This window comes from Camelus ferus, chromosome 3 (assembly GCF_009834535.1).
Source record: "Camelus ferus isolate YT-003-E chromosome 3, BCGSAC_Cfer_1.0, whole genome shotgun sequence".
Classification (NCBI taxonomy): Eukaryota; Metazoa; Chordata; class Mammalia; order Artiodactyla; family Camelidae; genus Camelus; species Camelus ferus.
In genome coordinates, this window is record NC_045698.1 from 105,874,717 (window position 1) to 105,894,345 (window position 19,629).

The window sequence follows — 19,629 nt, forward strand, 5'->3', positions numbered from 1 at the left end:
GAAGTTTGTAGCTATTTATTGCACTGAAAACACCAAGAATAAAACAGACACCCCTTCTTCCCACCCCCAAGCCCAAAATAGCAGAAAGTTTGAGCAGTGGTCATTCAAGTTCACAGCCACGTATTTTTTAAAAAAAGAAAAGAGAGAATTGAAACAAACCCCCAAACAAATAGTAACAAAGAAACCAGCACGGGGAGTCTGGCAAATATATCCCCTAAGGGGTCTCCCCTTGAAGGGAGACAGGAGGCCAGGGGTCAGGATCAGCGCTCGCTGAGCGCACGTCCGGGAGAATGCTTTCCCGTTAACGTGTTTGCATGCTGGAGCCGAGGACTTGTCTTAGGGCTGGATTTTTTGCATCTACAGGATGTCTGACTGTCTGGTGAGGGGGTCGGCTCTGGGCTACTTTGTCTGCCAGTCTCCCCTGCCGGCTGCCTCAGGATCACGCTGGTGCCCTGGCGTCTACACCAGCTGACTGCCCACCCACAGGTGTGGCCTTTACAGTGGGGCCATCTTGGCCTGGGGTAGGGACTGGCCTCTACTTCTCTGGTACCCAGAGAGGGGCACAGTGGACAGGAAGTGTGTCAGCAGGTAAAAGGCAGGACTTTGGTGTCCTCTAGCTCAGCGTCCTCTGGTGGGGAACCGAGGGCCAGAGCAAGGAAAGGACCTGCCCAAGGTCACAGAGTGAGTCTGATCAGAGATGTGAATGGAATCCTAACAACCCCCAAACCATGGCTCTTTCCCCCACAGTCCACTGCGAATCAGCAGCAGACAGGCACCAAAGCGGGGGATGAGGGATGGGCGGGGGAGGGCAGGGGGACTGGCCAGGCCCAGAGAGGAATGGAAGACCAGCCAGTGACTCACCCTGTTGGTTCTCATGGGCGTACTGGGCTTCACCTCACCATCTTATTTGATCCCCACCCCAGCAGCCCTGCAACATAGGCTGGGTGGGAACATTTAACCCTTTGAACGGAGGGGAGGGGAAACTGAGGCTGAAGAAGGACCAGACTTTGCCTTGGTAATAGCAGCAACCCCTCACCTTTGGCTTGGGGATGGCTGTGGGAGCTGGCAGCTCACAAGGGAGGCAGGTGGTTTTGCTGCTGGGATGCTGGGATCACTGGGCCTTACTGGGAAGCCCTCTGGACCTGGGGCAGGTCAAGTGCCCACCCTGGGCCTCGGCAGTAGGGTCTCTGCCAAGGGTGGAGGTCCAGTGATCGACCAGTTTGGAGACCAGGAGGGCTGGGCAGCCTCTCTCCTGGCCTGCAGCCCCCCGCCCAGCCTGCCTCACCTGTCCCGGGGGCAGCAGCCCTTGCCGACAGAATGAGCCTAGCAGACAGCTTGTGATTGGGGAAAACTCAGAAAGTCCTGGGTCAAACACCCACATCAGTCCTGCTCCACTCAACACCCAGGATTCCCCAGGGGTTTGGGGGAACCAGAGCCTCCTACAAATCCCTGGGGATGTGGCTCTTCCTCCCCTAAAATCCTCCAAGAGGGGACAGTATCTCATGCTGGCAAAACACGGCCACACAGAGGCCAAAAGCACAGAGAGGCAGCAACATAATTCCGAGTCGGACACTGAGAATACAACCTCTTTTTTTTTTTTTGTCCAAAACATGTAGATTGATTTTGCTGAGTGTTTTTTCCTCTTTTCTTTTTTTTTTCAACATACTTACTGCATATAAAGTCATGCAAAGAAAACAGTGCAGACAGTAGATCCTAGTGGACGTGCCAAGGCATTCCACATCAGAGTCAATTCCCAAGGGAAGAGGGAAAGAGAAAGGAAAAGAAAGATATGAACCCATGACTGCAGGAGGAGGTGTGAAGAGTAGAAATTCCAGCGCTGCTTTTGGACCCACATGAAGACACATGCTCATGAACCCCTCAGAGGTGGGGGGGGGGCGCCAGGGGTGGTACACAGATGTGGTGGGAGGAAATCCTGGGAAGCACGGTAGTAAGGACCCCGGTTTGGGAGGCAAGCAAGGAAAAGCCTAGACACTGCCATCCTGACAACCTCCCCTACTCTCTCTGCCCTGATTTGCTGTTTCTTCGTCAGCACCACCATGTGATGCTTCTCCAGTCCTGAAGGGAAACTTGGGTCTGAAATGTCAGAGAGATCCTTTCCCCGGGGCTGAGTCCACCTCCGCCCCAGATAACCACAAGTGACAAAGTCCATCTCAGAGATGACCAAAAAAAAAAAAAAAAAAAGGAAAGAAAGAAAAAAACAAAAAGACCTTGAACAGAAAAAACTACCCTTCAACCTCTTCCCACTTTCCTTCCCTACCCAACTGTTCTCACAATAATCTGAGAGGTCTAGTTATTACATAAATATCCATTAACGTGAAATCCATTTACGAAACACACAGAAGTTTGGCTATAAAAAGGCATGCGGTCCAAGTAGAAGTGATACCTAAACGTTGTTTTCTTTTGCCCCCAAAAAGCAATCAGATTCTCTCCTCGGATGTGACGAAGCTGGAATTCCCCGGGCCTGATGGAAGGGTGGAAGGGGCGGTTAGTGCTGGAGGGGACATCAGCAGAAGGAGGAAAGAAATGGGGGCACCCTGAGAGGATCGCGCCCCCCCACACTGAGGGAGGAGGGTCAGCTGCAGACCAGGAGGGCAGGACAGGACGGGAGAAGATCTAGGAAGGCAGTTTGAGGCAGGAGGCTCCTGGCGTCTGCTCCTCTCTTGCCCTCTCCCGCAGGGGAGGTTGGCTCGGGGAGTTGGGGCTTCATCTGCCCTTCCCCGGGAGGCCCAGGAAGAGGAGAGATCAGGGAGAGGGCCAGGCAGATGCCACATTCCTCCTGACTGCGCCCCTCCTCCCCAGCCCCTGAGGGAACACACAGCTGGGCGCTCGGGCCTACAGCCAAGGCAAGACCAGGCCAACGGCAGCTGGGAGGGGGGTCCAGGGGCTGGCACCCTGGGCACCCAGGCCTGAGGAAGCCCCTCCCTGGCCGGGGACAGAGAACGAGAGTGACAGGTGGGGATGGGGTGATGTGGCCATTTGCTCTGAAGTCGTGATAGCTTTTGCAAACAGGCAGGTTTTCTTGACACAGGTATGAAGGTGATAGTGATGGCAGCGGGATGGTGTGATTGAGGGAATTCCAGCAAAATCCAAGTGGGAGAACCAGCAGCCACATTCCACGGACAAAGAGTGGATCTCTGCGGTACGGTGCCCCCAGCCTGATCCTTCAGCTGTAAGACATGGTATGTGCAGTGGTGATGTGGTGCTTCCTTGAGCAACCACCCTCCCGCACCTCCTTAGAGGGAGTACACGCTGCCTCCTGTGGGTCCCACCCACCTCATGCACCGCCCCCCGCCCCTGCTCCCAGACCTGCAGGCCTGATCTCCCCACTGTGGTCCTCCTACCCCCACCTCACAGCCATCCAGCAGCCAGGTTCCCCAAGGTGTACCACCTCCAGACTGACACCACCCCATTCCTTTAGATGGTCCTAAATGACAGGTGGCAGGAAGGAGAGGCTCTTACTGGGGCAGGACGGAGGGTGCCCCAGATCTGTGGAAGTGGACGATCTGCCATTTGCCATCTCGGCGGTGCCACACGCGGGTCTCCTCTGACTGCGCAGTGCGAGGGATGCCGCCTGCGTCCAGGTACTGCGTGATGCGGATGTAGGCGATGCAGGCTGACTCGTCGCCCATCAGGTGGATGTGGGGGTTCAGGATGGTGGTGTGCACAGGTTTGCTGTTCCGGGACCACACTGGAGGCGGGGATGGGAGGGGGCAGAGGAGTTGCACCCGGGGGGCCTCCTGACTCTCATTTCCTTCACTTCCCCAGCTTTCAGCAACCCCCTCAGCACAGGCACCTCTGCCTGCCTCATTTCCAGAGGAGGGGGGTCTCTGTGACAGGGCTCAGCTACCTGGGAGTCAAGGCAGAACCTGTAGTTGACTAGAGCATATCCCAGCTTAGCTACAGTGGACTGCAAGACAAGCTGAATTCTTCAAACACAGGGAAATGGAATTTTAGAATCACAGTATCTCACCACACACACAGATGAATGTAGAATCAGATGAACTTAGACGAGAGTCTCAACCCAGATCCCTACAGAGGCCAGGTGAGTACATAAGCAAGGGGGCTGAGCTGGGTCTAAGATGCTAAATGATAACTGACCTTTTGTCTCTGGGTCAGGGAGCAATAGGGAGTGGTGGAGACAGGGCACTACGTCCCTTCTACAGAGGTGCCCTGTACGCAGCTTCCCTGGTATTTGCTATGTGAATAAGTGGGACCCTATGTTGCCACACTTTCTGATTTTTCAAGAGAATCCAGAAATCCGGATTTTTACATGTAAGTGCCTCATTTTAAATTATTAGCATCTAATTCAAATTTAAAGCATCATGTAGACCACACGAAACATACATGTAGTCCCGATGTGGCTTGTGGGCCCCTCATTTGCCACCTCTGTTCTCAACATATAGCATTATGGAAATTTGGAGAATATTAAAATGATAGAATCTTAGAAGCTTGGAATTATAAGGATGGTGCTGGCGGTCATGGGGTGAGTTCATGGAGCTTTCCAGAGGGGAAATGCTTGGCTCTTATAATCACGAGAGAACCGACAAAAGGACTGGAAGCCAGCTCTCTCTACGTGAAACAGGAGCTGTTATTACTATTATCATCATCATCATCTTGGTTCTAGGAACTCTCAATTTCTTTAGCAAGATAAAAACCAAAAGCATAGAAAGACAACAGCCTAGGGAGGGGCTGGACAGGGGTCACCAGGGTCTTGGGCTTCAGAGGAACCCTCGTGCCTCCCTTTAGTGTAGCCCAAATGTAGGTCTGAACCCCATGGAGAGCTGACATTAAATATAGACTGCCCAGCCCCACCCTTGGTGATGCCAGTTCAAGAATCTATAATATTAAAAAGCTCCCTCCCCTTTCTCATCCTCTGGTTCTGATGCCCAGCCAAGTCTGTAAGCCAATGATTTCCTGAAAAACGTAAAATTGTTATTTTTTTTTCAAGGACTACAGAAAGCATCCAATAATATCCACTCCTAAATATTACAGTCAACTATACATAGACTTTGGATAAATGACTCAAAATCACTAAGCCTTAAATACGTTGACTAACAGACTTTTACAATTCTGGTCTCATGGACAGAGAGAGCGCAGAGCTTTTGCTTTATAGGCTTGGGAGTGACCTCAGAGGTCACCCAGGGGCCCTCCCACAAAGCGCAAGGAGGCCTCCATAAGCATCCTTGACAGCATCCAGGGCTGGAGGCACTCAACACCGTCTGGTTCACTGTATCCCTGAGCAGACCTGGAAACTGAGGTCCAGAGAAGCAATCAGACTTATCCAAAGCTGGGCCAGTTTCTGAAAGAAATACAGTAGAACCTAAAAGAAGTCAGTCTCCAGGTGGGACTGAATGAGGACTATCCAGAACAATCCCAAAAGGGACAAACAGAACTTAGCGCTGTTGAGGGCACTGGGCCTTGCTACTGTCGGCAAGAGCTGGGGTCCTGAGAGAGGGCCACCCTAATGTGGTAACTTTTGAACAGACTGTAGGCTTCCCACATCCACCTTCGTGGCTAGGGTAGGAGAAGGGGCCAGGTCCTCCAGCTGGTAAAAGCAGACAGGAGGGTGGGACTTGGCTGAGGGCATGCAGTTACCCTGGGTCTTGCTCTCGTGGGTCCTTTGATGTGACTAGACGTCCAAGCCCAGAGTGCAGGGGGCCGGTGCTATGATGGGCTCGCTGCCTGAATACAGGCCACGGGCTGGCACGGCCTCCCCTGGTTTTTCCCCTTTTGCCATCCCAGAGTCTTTAGAGCCAGCTCCGTTTGGTCTCTGCTCTGTGGGGATTGCGTTCACTCTGGGGAACCAGCGCCCCCTAGAGGACAGGCCAGTATAGAGATGGCCGCCATGATCAGCTAGGGAGCTCCAGGGTGATGGGGACAGTGGGGCCAGCCACCTCTTTTCACATTCAACCTGCATTGCTAGCCTTAGAAAATCAGAGTCTGATTTGTCAAAGGAAAAATGCAGCTTCCTTCTTCACAGCTATTTTGGGGGTGCTCTTGAGCCCTTATACTAACATGCAGTCAGACCGCGTGTAGGCAGGAGAGGGGTATCCAGTTAGGGGGCATTAATGCCCAGGTGAGAGGGGAGCACGGGAAAGAAGGGGGCGCTGGAGGGAGTCAGGATGGGGTTCTACCACCCGCTTTCTGGGTTCCTTTGGACAAGTCACTTCCCCTCTCTGGACCTCAGTTTCCCCTTCTGTATGATGAAGAGTTGGACTAGGTCCAAATTCAGTCGCTTAAGTACCACCTGTATTTTTACCATCTATGAGTGCCACCTGTGCTTACTTCCTGAACCTATTTCCTTAAATCAATTCACTTCATTAATTTATAAAAATTTATTTTAAAAGAAAAATTCCTACCACAACCATTAATGAACAACCAGTCCCACAGAATACAATTTTAATAGTAAGTCCAGTGAAAATGAAATCAAGTTATGTAATCCGAGCTCCATGCTTTTGCCTGCATGGGATCTGAGCCTGAGACTGCTCTCTTTTTGGTAACAAGGTGAATTATAAAGCACTGGATGTTTAAGACAGACTAGCACCAAACTGAGCCTTTCCTCTTGAAGGAGCCAGATGTATTGAGGAGAATTTAGAAAGGGACCAACTTTCTCGCTGTGTGAACCAGTGCTTTTTCCATTGGTGCCCCAAAGCACCAGAAATCACCTAATGTAGCCTCAGCGATACGTGCCTTCCCTCTGGAGGACCCTGGACCACCTCCAGGGCCTTCCTCTGGGTCCTGAGCTGCATGAGTCTAACCTGCACATGCTATGGTTTGTCCTTATCTGACCCCTGGCCAAGGTGAGATGCGGACACAGGCAGAAAGTGCCCTAGGTCAGGCCCAGCCTCAGCCCCCTGACAGCCCCTGGTTGCAAAGCTGCCAAGGTCTCTCCTGCAAAGGAGAAACCTGGGAAGGACAGACATGCGGACAGAGACCTAGACAAACAGGCAGGGCACAGCAGTGTGAGCTTGGTCCTCTCTTCCCCAGACTGCCCACCCACACGCCAGTTTGTAACCAGCTGGGCAGCTGGGGTGGCCACAGGCATTAAGGTGACTGTAACTTGGGGGTGCACCATGGTGGGAAGGCTCCCTGATGTGTGGAGTGTGAGTAAAGGCCTTCCCCAGGCCCTCCCAGGGTCATCGGCAGGAGAGGGCTGGGAGAGCTTGTCACACTTATCCGAGGTCCCCATCCTCAGCCACAGCAGGGACAGGCGGATGGGCCAGAGTTAGGAGAGGGAACCAAGATGGTACCAACCCCTGTCCACACGGGCTCTTCCTCTTCGCTGGTTCCTGAGATGCCCTGGGGGGCCCTGCCTGTCACCCTGCTGTGCCATCCGGCAGGACACGAACAAGAGCAGACAACAGGCAGCCCAGAGGGAAGGGATTGCTCACGGTTTTCAAAATAGAATCGATGGAAGTCCAGGCCCTCGACCAGGTTCCCCAGGGCCTCGGGTTCGAAGGCTGTCATCCCGGGGTCACACATCTTCCTGGAGGGAGGAAGTCAGAGGAGAGAGGGGCTGGGATGGCCTCTCGGAGCCCCCCTCCTCCAATTCCAGGGGCCTGGACCCCAGGAGGCTGAGCCTGTGAAATTAGAGTGACTGCACCCACCTCACAGGGTCACTGAGGTTGGCGGATGGGAAAGGGCTTGTACAGTGACCTTGAGGGGCACTGTGGACTGGCCAGTGCCATTCAGAACTGGGAAGCCTGGGGCCAGGTCGTGGCCCTGCCACTTATAGGTTATGAGACCCTCAACAAGTGGCTTAACCTCTCTAAGCGACAGCAACGTGAATGTCGTGCAGTTGTGCGCTGCACTAAGGCACCAACGGGGATAATTCAGCCTGTACACCACTCCCGAAATTGCATCCCCTGCTCAGGACAGCAGATCCATCCAGAGGGTGCGGTTCCTAATTTGTCTTCCTACGGCAGAGACACATTTTCCTTCACTTTAAAGTAACTTCTGTTCACCAAGCAGGTGTGTCCCTGGAAGGAACAGCATTTTGCTATGTTAAACAAAGGTGCCCTATTGTTGGCAGCAGCCTTCCCATAGTTCCTTCTTCCGTAAGTTGAGGAAAACATCACTCCAAGAAGTAGTGCCTGGGAGGAAGGAGCCCAGGGCCTGGCCGAGGAGGCCCTCTGCCGTGTATTTTCAGCTCAGTGCTCCCTCCCAGGTCTGTTTTCTGGGAGGCCCTGACAGCCAGACTGAGGCAGGAAAAAACTGTCTCCTCCACCCCCAGGGCTCTGGGATTGTTGTGGCCCAACATGGATCCCTGTGATGACGACAGTGAAGCCAGGGACAGGATGTCCCCCAGGACAAGCAAAGATCCGGACTTGGGGAGGGACTGAAGATACTGGAGGAGAGTGCCAGGCCCAGCATCATCTGAGCCGGACTCCGTGGTGAGTGCAGGGTGCTCCGTCCTTGCTCTGTGCTGACTGCCTGGTCTTTGTGACTCCAAACAACTTGCTTCTCTACTCAGGACCTCAGTTTCTCCAGATGGATTAGCTAGGGGCCAGGGGGTTGTGCTCAGACCACATGGGATGCTTGGGGCTCTTCCAGCTCCAGAATCATCCAAAGCTGGGGGTCTTAGTCCTGATCGTCTGGGAGACTGAGCACCCCCAACCACTTCCCCAGAGGAACCCCTCTCCAGGAAGTCTCTGGGCTTCCCAGCCTCTGAAGGGACTCAGAGACCGTCTGCTCCAACTCCATACCACATGCTGGGAAGCAGAGGCTTAGCAGGGCCAGACTCAGGGTACCACAGGCCCCAGAGGTCAGGGCAAGAGGTCAGAACCTAGAGTAGGCTGCAGGTGCCAGAGGAAGTGACATCACAGAGGCGGGAGGCTTGGGGTCCAGAGGAGCCACCTCTCACCCCTCCCGCCTTGGCTGTGTCCTCCAGACCCACTTTCCGGGTCTCCCATGGCTGACTTAACTCTTTCTAGGGCTGAATGCAAGACCCGTTCAACAACGCATTTCCATGTTTTTATGCAACCCCCAGGAGCACACGTGCACACACACCCACGCACACCCCTTGTGCACATAGTCACAAACGTGCACGTGTGGCCAAGTGCATCACACTTACATGTACATGCGGCCTCGGTCTCACACCTGCACCTTCCAAGGTCCTTGTTCCTCCAGAGATAATCAGTAGCTTGCTGGGGCTTTGCCACCCACTGCTGCTGAGACCCTCCCACAGTTAGAATGCACCTGGCCTGCCAAGCCTCTGGGAGACAAATTTTAGCTCCTGGGCATAATGGAAACCAGGAACAGGAAGCCCAAAGAGCAAAGCCTGGCCAGGTTAGTCCCACTTTACCTGATCCCAATAGGCCCTTAGTTGGCAGCTTTTGTCCGCCAGAAAGTACATGTTGGGTCTCCAGGCCCAGGCCTTGCCAGCTCTGGCCAAGACGTTGAGGCCTCAGCCCAGAATCCTAGCGAGATCACCCTGGGGCCAGCTGAGGGCCTGTTTGGGGCCAGACCAGCAAGGGTGATGGTGACCACCAGGGGGCGCTCCAGCCAAGCCTTTGCATACAGCTGCCCCTCCAAGGCTGGTCCAGGTGTGTAGGGATGTCTCATGCCACCTGTTTCATTTTATGTTATTTTTGTGCGCTCTGCCTTATCCTCCAGAGGATGTAAGGTTACTTTTAGGGGTTCTTTTGCTCACCCCTGCTCACTGGAGATCACACCCTATGGATTCCTGCCCACTCCTGCCCATGTGAGGTCAGAGAACTGAAGAGGTCCAGGGTGAGGACTCAGGCCCATGAAGCAGGACTGAGGAGGGGCCTGCCTCCCTCCTGCCCAGCTCATCTCCTGAGGAGGTTCATGCTTGGGGAAGCAAAAGAGTTTTGTCGGCATTCCTCCTGGGGAACAAGATAGGAGAAGGAGGAGGAGCAGGACTGAGATATAAACAAGTGGTGTGAGCTGAAAGCTTAATAAAAGCATAAAGTCTGAATGCAAACCGGAAATATGAGTTCAGCCTGATTCACAGCACATGCAGAGTGAGTGAATGAGGGTCAGAGATGAGGACCCCCAAATTAGCCATCAGTGACCCCTGATCAACAATCCAGGCAGGACATGCAGAATGGGCCCAGCCGACTCACGTGTAGGACTCAAAATCTCCATTGCTTATGGCTTCAATCAGCTGCTCTGTCACTTTTATAATTTCCTGTTTCCGCACTGTAAGGCAGGAGGGGACACAGAGAAATAACAGTGACAGTGATGGAGCACCAACCACCATTTCCTGAGTCCTCATCATGCACCAGTCCCTGTCCTGGGACCTGAGGGCTGCATACAGTTTGTCTCTATCCTCACACACACTGTTCCTGGGCATCATTACTCCCATTTCATGGAAGAAGAAATGAGGCATGAAACGGTGCGCAAGTGCCCTCAACCACAAAGGGCAGAGCCAGTGCCTCAGTTGGCAGCCTCTGCCTCCCAACAGCATGCATGCTGGACATTCTGACTCTAGGCTGATTTGAACTCAGGTCTTGACTCCAAAACATGCTTCCCCATCACCTTGCTTGGCCATCTGAATCCCAGCAAGGTCACCTGTGGTCATTGTCACCAACAGCCACAAACCAGGGACTCCCCCACTGCCCAAACTGGGGCCACTAAGGAAGGGCTTGGGACTTACTCATCCCTTAGGTCTGGGTGAGTTTTTGCGCTATTTGGGTGCCTGTAGGAATCAGGCACTGAGCTTTCCAGAACTTCCTAGGCATAATGAATCCCAGTTGCTAAGCCCTGGCCTCCCCCGTCTGCCACTGCCACACCACAAACAGCTGCTGTCTTTCTGGCACAGGATTAGACATATTTTCTTTTTCTTTGAACCCTTATAATTTAGGGGGGTGAGGGGAGGTAATCAGGTTTATTTATTTTAATGGAGGTACCGGGGATTGAACCCAGGACCTCATGCATGCCAAGCATGCACTGTACCCTCCCCTGTCAGCTTTCATATTAGATGAATGATGGTCTGAGCCCGTTTTCCCATCTGTATAATGGGGACACCATCACCTCTCATACATTCAATGCCAAACATGTTGGGAATAGAACCCAGACTTCAGTACCAGACAGAGTTTTATTTAAACCCCAGCCCAGGTCCTCATGAGCTGTGCAACTGTGGGCCACAAGGTTGTCTCCTAGTCCATCAGATGGAGGTAACAGTGCCCTTCTCCCAGGTTTGTCATTAGCGTGGGATGAGATGTGCCCGTGGGATGAGATGTGCCTAGCATGTAGTAGGTCCACATTGTAAGTGCCATTTCCTGCATCCTCCCACACGCGTTACTGCATCTGCTCCCCACAGACACCCTGGGAGTGGGGAGCAGGCAAGGCCAGTTTCCCCTGCTCTGACACATGAGGAGATTCAGCCTCAGCGATGAGGGAATTTGAAGCCAAGTGTCCCGACCCCAGCGGGACCGTCCTATCAGAAGCCTCACGTGGTTTCCCAGGGGCAGGCCCTCCTCCCCTGCTCCCCCAGGCTCAAGCTTATCCTCAAACCTGGTCAGCTAGCTGGTGTGCTGGAGCAGCCTCAGGTGAGGTAGGTGGACATAGGTGACACATTGTCCATCTCAGGCTGGGAGCGTGGGAGGGCGACCACCCCTGGTGGAGGCCCAGTCCCCACCCTTTCCTCACCAATGACCAGTGCCCCCCTCCCCGTCTCACCTCACACCAGGGAGCTCACCCCAGGCCCAGAGGACACAGAATCACAGGACACTCAGGCTGCAAGAACCCTTGGAGACCAGGGACTCAGACTCCTCATCAAAATACTGGAGAAACAGAAGCCTGGTAAGGGCTATGACTTGCCCAAGGACACAGAACATTTTGAGTGCAGTGTTTGGCTCCAGCCCAAGGCCTTTTCGACAGGACCCAGGAGATCCAACACGCTCCCTGTCATGTTGGGCCCCTGTCCTTGTCTTTTTCCCAGCTCAAATACGAGCTCCGTGGAGGCTCACTGATCCCTGGAGCCTGCAGCAGGCCTGGCCCCACAGGCATTTGTTATTGAGTGTGTGCGCTTGGTGCTGGGTGCTCAACCTGCAAATCTTATGGCCTCTCGGCACAATCTCATGTGATTTTCACCTCGGAGTCAGAGGTGAACTCCAGTCACACTGGAGGCAACAGGTTAAAGAGTCTGCTCCAGTGGACCACCCCTCCCCAGCAGACTATGCAGCTCCCAAGCCCATCCCCCTCTCCCCCACACCACCTGCCCCTCAGGGCAGGGCCCCGTGCCCTGCATAGCTCTTGGCACACAGCTCTTGGCACACGGTGGGTGCTCAGTAGACGTAACGTCATCGAAGTTACCATTTTCAAAGCCAGTCACTGCAGTGAGCCACCAATTCTTTATCTCCTGGCTCTGCTAAGAATCACCAGGGCTGGGAATGAGTCTGTCTTAGACCACGAGCTCTGCCGGGTCACTCTGGGGCCTTGACTGGGGCAGGGACAGAGGCGGCATGAATGAATGAACAAGAGATGGACCAGATCAGGGTCTGGCGCTGCTGCTTTGCCGGTTCCCTGGAACTGCCCAAGTTGCCCGGTGGCCTCTGTCCCTAGGAGCCCAATAGCCTGACCTCCTGGTCACCTCTGCCCTCCTTCATAGATGCTAGAGACTGAGGATGGGGAGAAACCCACCTCCACCAGGAGACACCTCATTTCAGCCTCTCCAACACAGAATCAGGGTGACGACCCAGTGCGAATCCCCGTGCTCCTGGCAGGCTATGGGGCCTGTGCCCCTCCCTTGCCTGCTCTGCACAATGTTAGGAGCCCTTCCAGCTTGACATTCCACGAGCCTGTGCTTAATGTCCTGTCTCCTATGGGCTGCTTCTCACTGCCACCTCAGAGGGGCTGGCAAAGTGGTGAAGGGCATGGATTCTAGAGCCAGATCCCAAGTTTGGATCCGGGTTCTGCTATTTAATAACTGCGTGCTCTGGGGCAAGGTACGGCCCAGGACCTCAGTTTCCCATATGTATAATGGAGCTACTAATAGTACTTACCTCATAGAGTGGTTCTGAGGATGGAGTTAAGAATAAATCAATAAAAATAACTAACACACATATGGTCCTTACTCAGAAAGAGCTACTGTTCCAAGCCCTTTATATCAACTCATTTCTGTAAATAATGATGCATTATGTAAAGCTTGAGAGCAGCGCCTGGTACCCCCGAAGTGAGAGCTCTGCTTGTTATCACTGGAAGGCTCTGAATTGGAAGTTTCCCCTGAGGACATCCTCTAGCCTCTAGCCCAGGCAGGGACATTTCCCAGCAGCCTGATACGTGACGGTTCAGTCTTGGTTGGAACCTTGGGGCTTGCAGCCTGCTGGACAGCTTACGCCATTTGCATTCACCTCCTTTTGAGTCGAAATCTCCCCCTAAAAGCCCTGGTGATAGTTCTGGTCCCCTTTCTGCCTTCTAGGGCCCTGCAGCATGCACCTGCTCCCCCAGACTCTATGCTGTCCCTGCTACCAGTCTTTTCTTCTCAGGGCTGAAGGCCTCCAGGATGTGGTTTGCAGGATCTGACTCAGGCTGGCCATCTACTCTTCAGGGGTACTTGAGCTGTTTAGCTGCTTCTGTGAGTGTGAGTACACAATCCCTGGTGAGACTTGAATATTGCAGAATATCAGATCTAGGGTAGCACTTTATGCCCTCCCCAGTTCTGGGCACAATACTACTATTAATGCAGCCTGAGACAGTGCCTAACTTGGCCTCCAGCCACTCAGGACACCAAGTTTGCCAATAGTCAAAGCCTAGTGGCCAGGAATCTCCCTAGCTTCATTCCCTGGGACCAAAGATCTGGGGTTGTGGTGCTCCTTAGAGCTGGAGAAATTCATTCTGGTTCTGATCCCCTCCCCTGCCCTCAGCAGTCCCATTGCTATATGAAAGATTCATTCAGCAGCTGCTCAGTAACAACTTCTGGCATTTCTTACGTACCAAGTGTTCACCCAACCAAGAGTGCTCCCCTATCGATGGGAAAGCTGGAGCCCCAGAGAGGTTAAGACACTCTCTCTAGGTCACACAGCATGCCAAAGCTGAAATGGGATCAGCATTCCTAACTAATATTTCTCAGAATGTCTCTGCCCAGCTTCTGAGACAGCACTTTGGGTAGGAGAGGCAATTAAACTTTCAAGGGGCTGACCAGGCGGAGGTAGGGCAGTGGGGAGGAGGCCTGGGAGAGCCCTGTGCCATTCAGAAGGTGAGAGGCCTGTGTATTAAGCCTAAGGTGTTCTGAAATATTAATGTCCCTTTCTTTGCTCAGGGGAAAATGTTCCCTGGAGGATGACATTTCTAATTAACTTTAATGTTAGGTCAGAATCCACCGGCCAGCTGCTATTCTCACTTAGTAAGAAGACTTAACGAATTAACACCAGAAAATAGTTCTCTGGAAACTCTCTCTGAGGCCTGGAGAAGCTGGGGGAGGCACAGGGCTCTCTCTCCTGCCAAAAAGGGGTAGAAGCTCCTGGCTGAGCCAGCATCTTTCATCAGACATGACATTTTACATGTGGGGAAACTGAGGCAGGAAACGGGGACCCAGTTCTGCCATTAATAACTTGGATCTGCCCTTTCTCTTTTCCGGGCCTCAGATTCACCTCTTTTAAAAGGGGCACATGTGAATTAAAATTCAGCACTTCACAAATGTTCCCATTCTGATGTCTCTAAAGCAGAGGGTAATGTCAGACCTCAGGGATGCAACCCAGAGCCATTACCCCAGGGGCAAAATGTCTTTAATGGGTCACATTCTACGTTAATAGTGCATACAAATTTTACATTCTATTACAAATATTTCTCTGTTTAACATATAAATATTTGTCTTAAAATCATTCTGAGTAAAACTGATGCTCCAAGAAAATGTCATATGGCTTCCTATCATTCAACCATAAGATCTAGTTTGGGGGAAAAAAAAAGAAATTAAGATTCATTCAGCAATGACCATGTGCCAAACACTGTGTAAGCACTTTATATGCAGCCTCTCATTCGATCTGCACAACAGTCCTCTGAGATTGATACTATTATCATCACGTCTTTACTGTCAATGAAACTGAGGCTCAGAGAAGTTGAGTGAGTTGTCTAAGGTCGCCCAGCAAATGGACTCCAGGGAAGAAGCACAGAGCCAGTTTGCCTCCACAGTCCCTGTCTGTTCTTTTTTTTTTTTTTTTTTAACAAACCCTTGTGTCGAGGGCTGACTTTCAATAGATCGCAGCAAGGGAGCTGCTCTGCTATTTACGAAACCCTGACTCAGAAGCAGGTCATCTACGAATGGTTTAGCACCAGGTTCCCCACAAACGTGCGTTGCGCGACGGGCGAGAGGGCGGCCGCCTTCCCGGCCGCGCCCCGTGTCCCAGGACGAAGGCCTCTCCGCACCGGACCCTGGTCCCCACACACGGCCGGGCATGCTGCGTGGCGCGGGCACGCGGGCGAGGGCCCTACGGCGGGGACGGCGGGGGACCGGCTCTCTGAGGCCAACCGAGGCTCTCGTGGCGCTGCCGTATCGTTCAGCCTGGGCGGGATTCTGACTTAGAGGCGTTCAGTCATAATCCCACAGATGGTAGCTAGTCCCTGTCTGTTCTGAGACTAGAATGATGGGGTCACAACGAGTCTCCTCAAAATTCCAGCACCTAACTCTTACCATTGGGACAGCATGCCTCAAATATGGGGAATGTTTCAACCCACTTGAAACCTGTGGAATCGGAATCCACAGGGGCAGGCCAAGAATGCAGTTAGAAAGTCATACTCAAAATGCTGACCTGATCCCATGGGAAGTCTTCACGATAATGAGTTTTTAAAGGTTGTCCCTAGTGCCAGTATAGAAGCTTGATTTGCTCTAGCATCAGGCTGTGGTGATGAAGTGACTGTCTCCAGCCACCCTCGTCCCCCTCCATCCGGGAGTGACCAGAGAGGGACACCCACAGGGTGGGGCTGGGCTTCCAAACATCCCGACAGAGTCAGGAGGCAGTCATGGCGTTTGGTGTGTTAAAACTGCCTTAAATAAGCCTAAATGGCAATTGTGCAAAAATATTACATAATAAAATGCTCTTTCCCACGTCATTGAAAGCCTTTAGAGGCAAATCATCTAAACACCTGGACATCTCTAAACTGGCACAGCTGTGATCTCTCCAGGTCAACGCTATTTTTCTACACTTCAGAGGCTCCCCAGGTGTCTCTGACACACACCCCAGTGTGAAACTCCCACCCTCGCCGGTCCCTGTCCCGGGGGAACAAGGAGAGCTGGGTATAGAAAGAGCAGCAGGACGTCACTAACACATCCAAGGACTTGGTGTCCCATGGGCAGAAGTCGACGCTCCCTCCTCCCTCCTCCAAGCTCCAAGCATACTTTCCACATACCCCAGCCACCCTAGTCAAGGTTGTGAGCCTGGCCCTGGAGCCATGCTGCCTGGGTTCATATCCTAACCCTACCCTACAGGAGCTCTGGGACGTTGGGCCAGTTTACCCAACCCTCAGTTTCTGGGCTATAGAATGGGGTTGATCACAGTCCCTACCTCCTAGGTTTGTTGTGAAGCTCAGGTGAATATAAAGCACTTGAAAACAGGTCTAGCACACAGCGAGGGCCCCACGAAAGGCAGCCATTACTCCTAGTACCGTCCTGGTATTTCCTCTCCTACTATCAGACCATGGTTATCTGGGGTTTTGCTCCCTTTCATCTGAGGGCTTGTGAAAACTGTTAGCCGCTGGCTACAGAAACCCCAGCATTTGGAGTTGGTCTTGGGCAGTATTTCCCATGTTCCAGTTGGCTGAACTTTCTGAATTTTTGCTTTCCCTTCCTTTACTATGATTCCTTCAAGTTTTTTAAATCAATTCATTTTTTAAAAATTCACAAACACTTCAAAAGGAAAATTTATACTGCTCTGATACATCTACGACTTGACTGTGTTACATTAACGTTTTCTGATACATGTTAAATTAAACACATAACCCCTACAAGAAAAAAAGTCCACCTGGGGACCGCTGGTGGGCCAGGTCCCTCGTGTGGGCAAAGGCCCCGCAGTGCACCCGGTCTATAAGGAGCCAAAGCGTGGCTCTTTGTAGAGAAACAGGACACAAGGTCAGCCTTGGGGCCCTTTCAAGCCAGGGGCTGTCCATGAAGGGGGCCTGCCAAGAGGCCCAGGGGCTGAAGGCCAGGCCCCTCCTACCTTTGGTGTCTTCATCCTCAATGGTGGTGTTGGTGCTCTCGGAAGATTCCTGCCAAAGAGAACATGGGAGGTGGTGAGGCCCGCTTGGCCAGCAGGAAGAGGTGTGGCCAGTTGGGGGCTGCCCCGGCGGCCTGATGCTGCGGCCCAGTGTCTGTAAACCTCATCGGCTCTGCCATCCAGATGCTGTACTGAAAACCCTATCAGACTTCAAGCCTAAAGAAGGGCCCCTGCTAAGCCAGTGGCTGGTGGGGGTGGGAGGAGTGGGGCGGGGGCAGGGGCGTGGCTGAAGGGATGGATGCATGGAGAGCCCTGGCCTTTCTGAAAGGGCTGGGAGAGGGTCCTGGGCCCTATCTGCTTGAGGGAGCAGAGAGGGGGCCTGGAGGAGCAGAGAGGCACATGGTGGCCGCAGAATGGGGAAGGAATGCACACACTGGCAGGAGAAGAAGAGAGGGGAGTGGTGAGGCCCAGCGTGAGAGAAGCTGGGCTTTTCAAGGGGAGAAAAATCACACAGTTGTGGAGACAGCAATGGAGTCAGAAGAAGAGGGATGTGGGCCACCATGCCACCGCAGGAACCCCTAGACAGAGGCAGGGGCTGGTGGCTCCTCTGCCACCGGCGGGCCCTGGGTAGCCTCGCAGAAGCTCAAGAAGGGCCTCTATGGCGCCCACTCCTTTGGCCAAATCAAGCCCCCTAGAGGCCACAACTGGCACAAACCAAGCCCCGAGATGAGTTCCAGAGCAGAGGGCGGGGAGAAGCGAGAAGCCAAGGACTGGATGTGGGATGGGCTTCAAATCAACCTTTGCATCCCAGGGAGTTTTCAGGTCTACCATCAGGCTGCTGGTCTGGGCCATGGAGTTGGAGGTGTCAACAGAAACACGCCAACAACACACACACACAACACACATATTGTCACACGAGGCACACGTACCAAGCACGCCCTGAGCACCCTCTCCCCGCCCCGGGTTCCCAGTGCAGCCTGCAGGAGGGAGGCAGGAGCGAGGGTTCGAGGCCCAGGATTTACCGGCGTTTGGGAGACGGCAGACACTCACCATTAACTGAACGCTGGAACTGGACTTTCTTTTCTGGAAAAACAAGGAGAAGAGATGGGACAGGAAAAGACACAGCATGAAAACGGCAGGGAGCAGAGGAACAAACGACAAAGAGGGGTTGGAAGGAGGATTGGCCTCGGGGTCATCCTCGGTGGTCCCTTGCCGGCAACGGCATTGGGACAAGGAGTCAGGGCCACTAGCAGCAGCTCACCTGGCAGGGCCAGTCCTCTCTCAGCCTGGAGTTCTAGGGCCTCACGCACAGCTGCCTGGGCCTCAACCATCCAACCTCCAAGCTCCAGGCCAAGCCTTTCTTGGACCAGGGCTGCCCCTACGCCGAGCTCTGATGCGGGAAGCAAATCTTGGGTCTGGGGTGCCAGATGCCTAAGGCCTCCAGAATCCAAAACTCTTGGACAAAAAGGCCCTCAGTGCTGGAGATGAGGCCCAATGTCTCCTCCTAGACTCCCCAAGCATCTCTGAGGAAAGGATGAATGTCCTGGTTTGGTTGAGTGTCATAGTCACTTAAGAAACTTGTCAAAAATATGCATAACCAGGCCTCTTGAGGAGTCTGATAACTAGGTCTGTGCTGGGGCCTGAGCATCTTTATTTTAAACAATATCCCCAGGTGATTCCAAGGCAGGGACAGGTGTGGGAACCAGTCCTCTAAGAGGCCTCAGAAATCCTGGCAGACACAGAGCTGAGCCCAGAATTCGAGTCTTTGGGCCCTGCCATCCACCTATTCTAGCTTCAGGGGGATTTGTAGCTTCCCCTGTATTATTGGCTATGGACCCAAGGGAAGAAGAGAAGGAGAGAGGAAAGTGTAGATTATCTTCTCCTTTCAGCTCTAAGCCAGGAGTCTTAAACACTTGCACTCATAGAAGGTTGCAGGTCAAGACTGACACTTGCATTGCACATGTGGAAAACTGGGGCCCAGAGATGGGCAGTGATCTGCCCAAGGCTGCTCAGCCAGCACTAGCAAAGCAGAGTCTGGAACCCCTGATGTAGGCCGCTCCTCTGTCCAGGTGTCCAGGTCCCTGCAGCCTGACGGCTCTTCAAAGGCTCACCCTCCCTGGAAGCACTCACATGTGAGAGGCCAGGAGGCTGCTCCTCTTGCTGCTCCATGTGGGAGCAGAGGAAGCACTTGAGATGACCTCACGGTAAGCCTTTGCTGGGGGAGGCACTGGATATACCCTGAGGGTCCTCAGGGTCTAATTCTAGGCTTTCTGACTCCAAGATCCAGGGGCCTCTGAGTGCCAGGAGCCTTAGAGCCTGTCCTCTCCATCCAGGGCCTCCACAGTCGTGGCTGTGGTGGCTCACTGGGCACTTCCAGCATCAATGCCCCTGCCTCTGCCCCAGCCAGCCTGGACAGTGTGACTTTCATAGCTGGAAGTCTGCAGCCATCCCCTCCTCCCCTCCCCTCTCCCCTCCTCTTCTTCCCTGTCCTCCC

At 53.2% G+C, this 19,629-nt stretch overlaps 1 protein-coding gene across 3 annotated transcripts in view; it reads right to left on the bottom strand.

Annotated features, from left to right (window-relative positions):
* Positions 1 to 19,629, bottom strand: part of CAMK2A (calcium/calmodulin dependent protein kinase II alpha) — a 62,297-nt gene continuing 42,668 nt past the window's right edge. For 2 of the 3 annotated variants that reach the window (XM_006174638.3, XM_032477100.1), the window contains 6 exons: positions 18,186 to 18,218; positions 17,139 to 17,187; positions 10,110 to 10,185; positions 7,413 to 7,507; positions 3,481 to 3,709; positions 1 to 3,188 (listed from right to left, as the gene is read on the bottom strand). In XM_006174638.3, coding sequence (XP_006174700.2) covers positions 3,185 to 3,188; positions 3,481 to 3,709; positions 7,413 to 7,507; positions 10,110 to 10,185; positions 17,139 to 17,187; positions 18,186 to 18,218 — 486 coding nt within the window. In that variant the 3' untranslated portion in view covers positions 1 to 3,184. The remainder of the gene's footprint in view (positions 3,189 to 3,480; positions 3,710 to 7,412; positions 7,508 to 10,109; positions 10,186 to 17,138; positions 17,188 to 18,185; positions 18,219 to 19,629) is intronic. The other variant, XM_006174639.3, reaches the window with a different exon arrangement.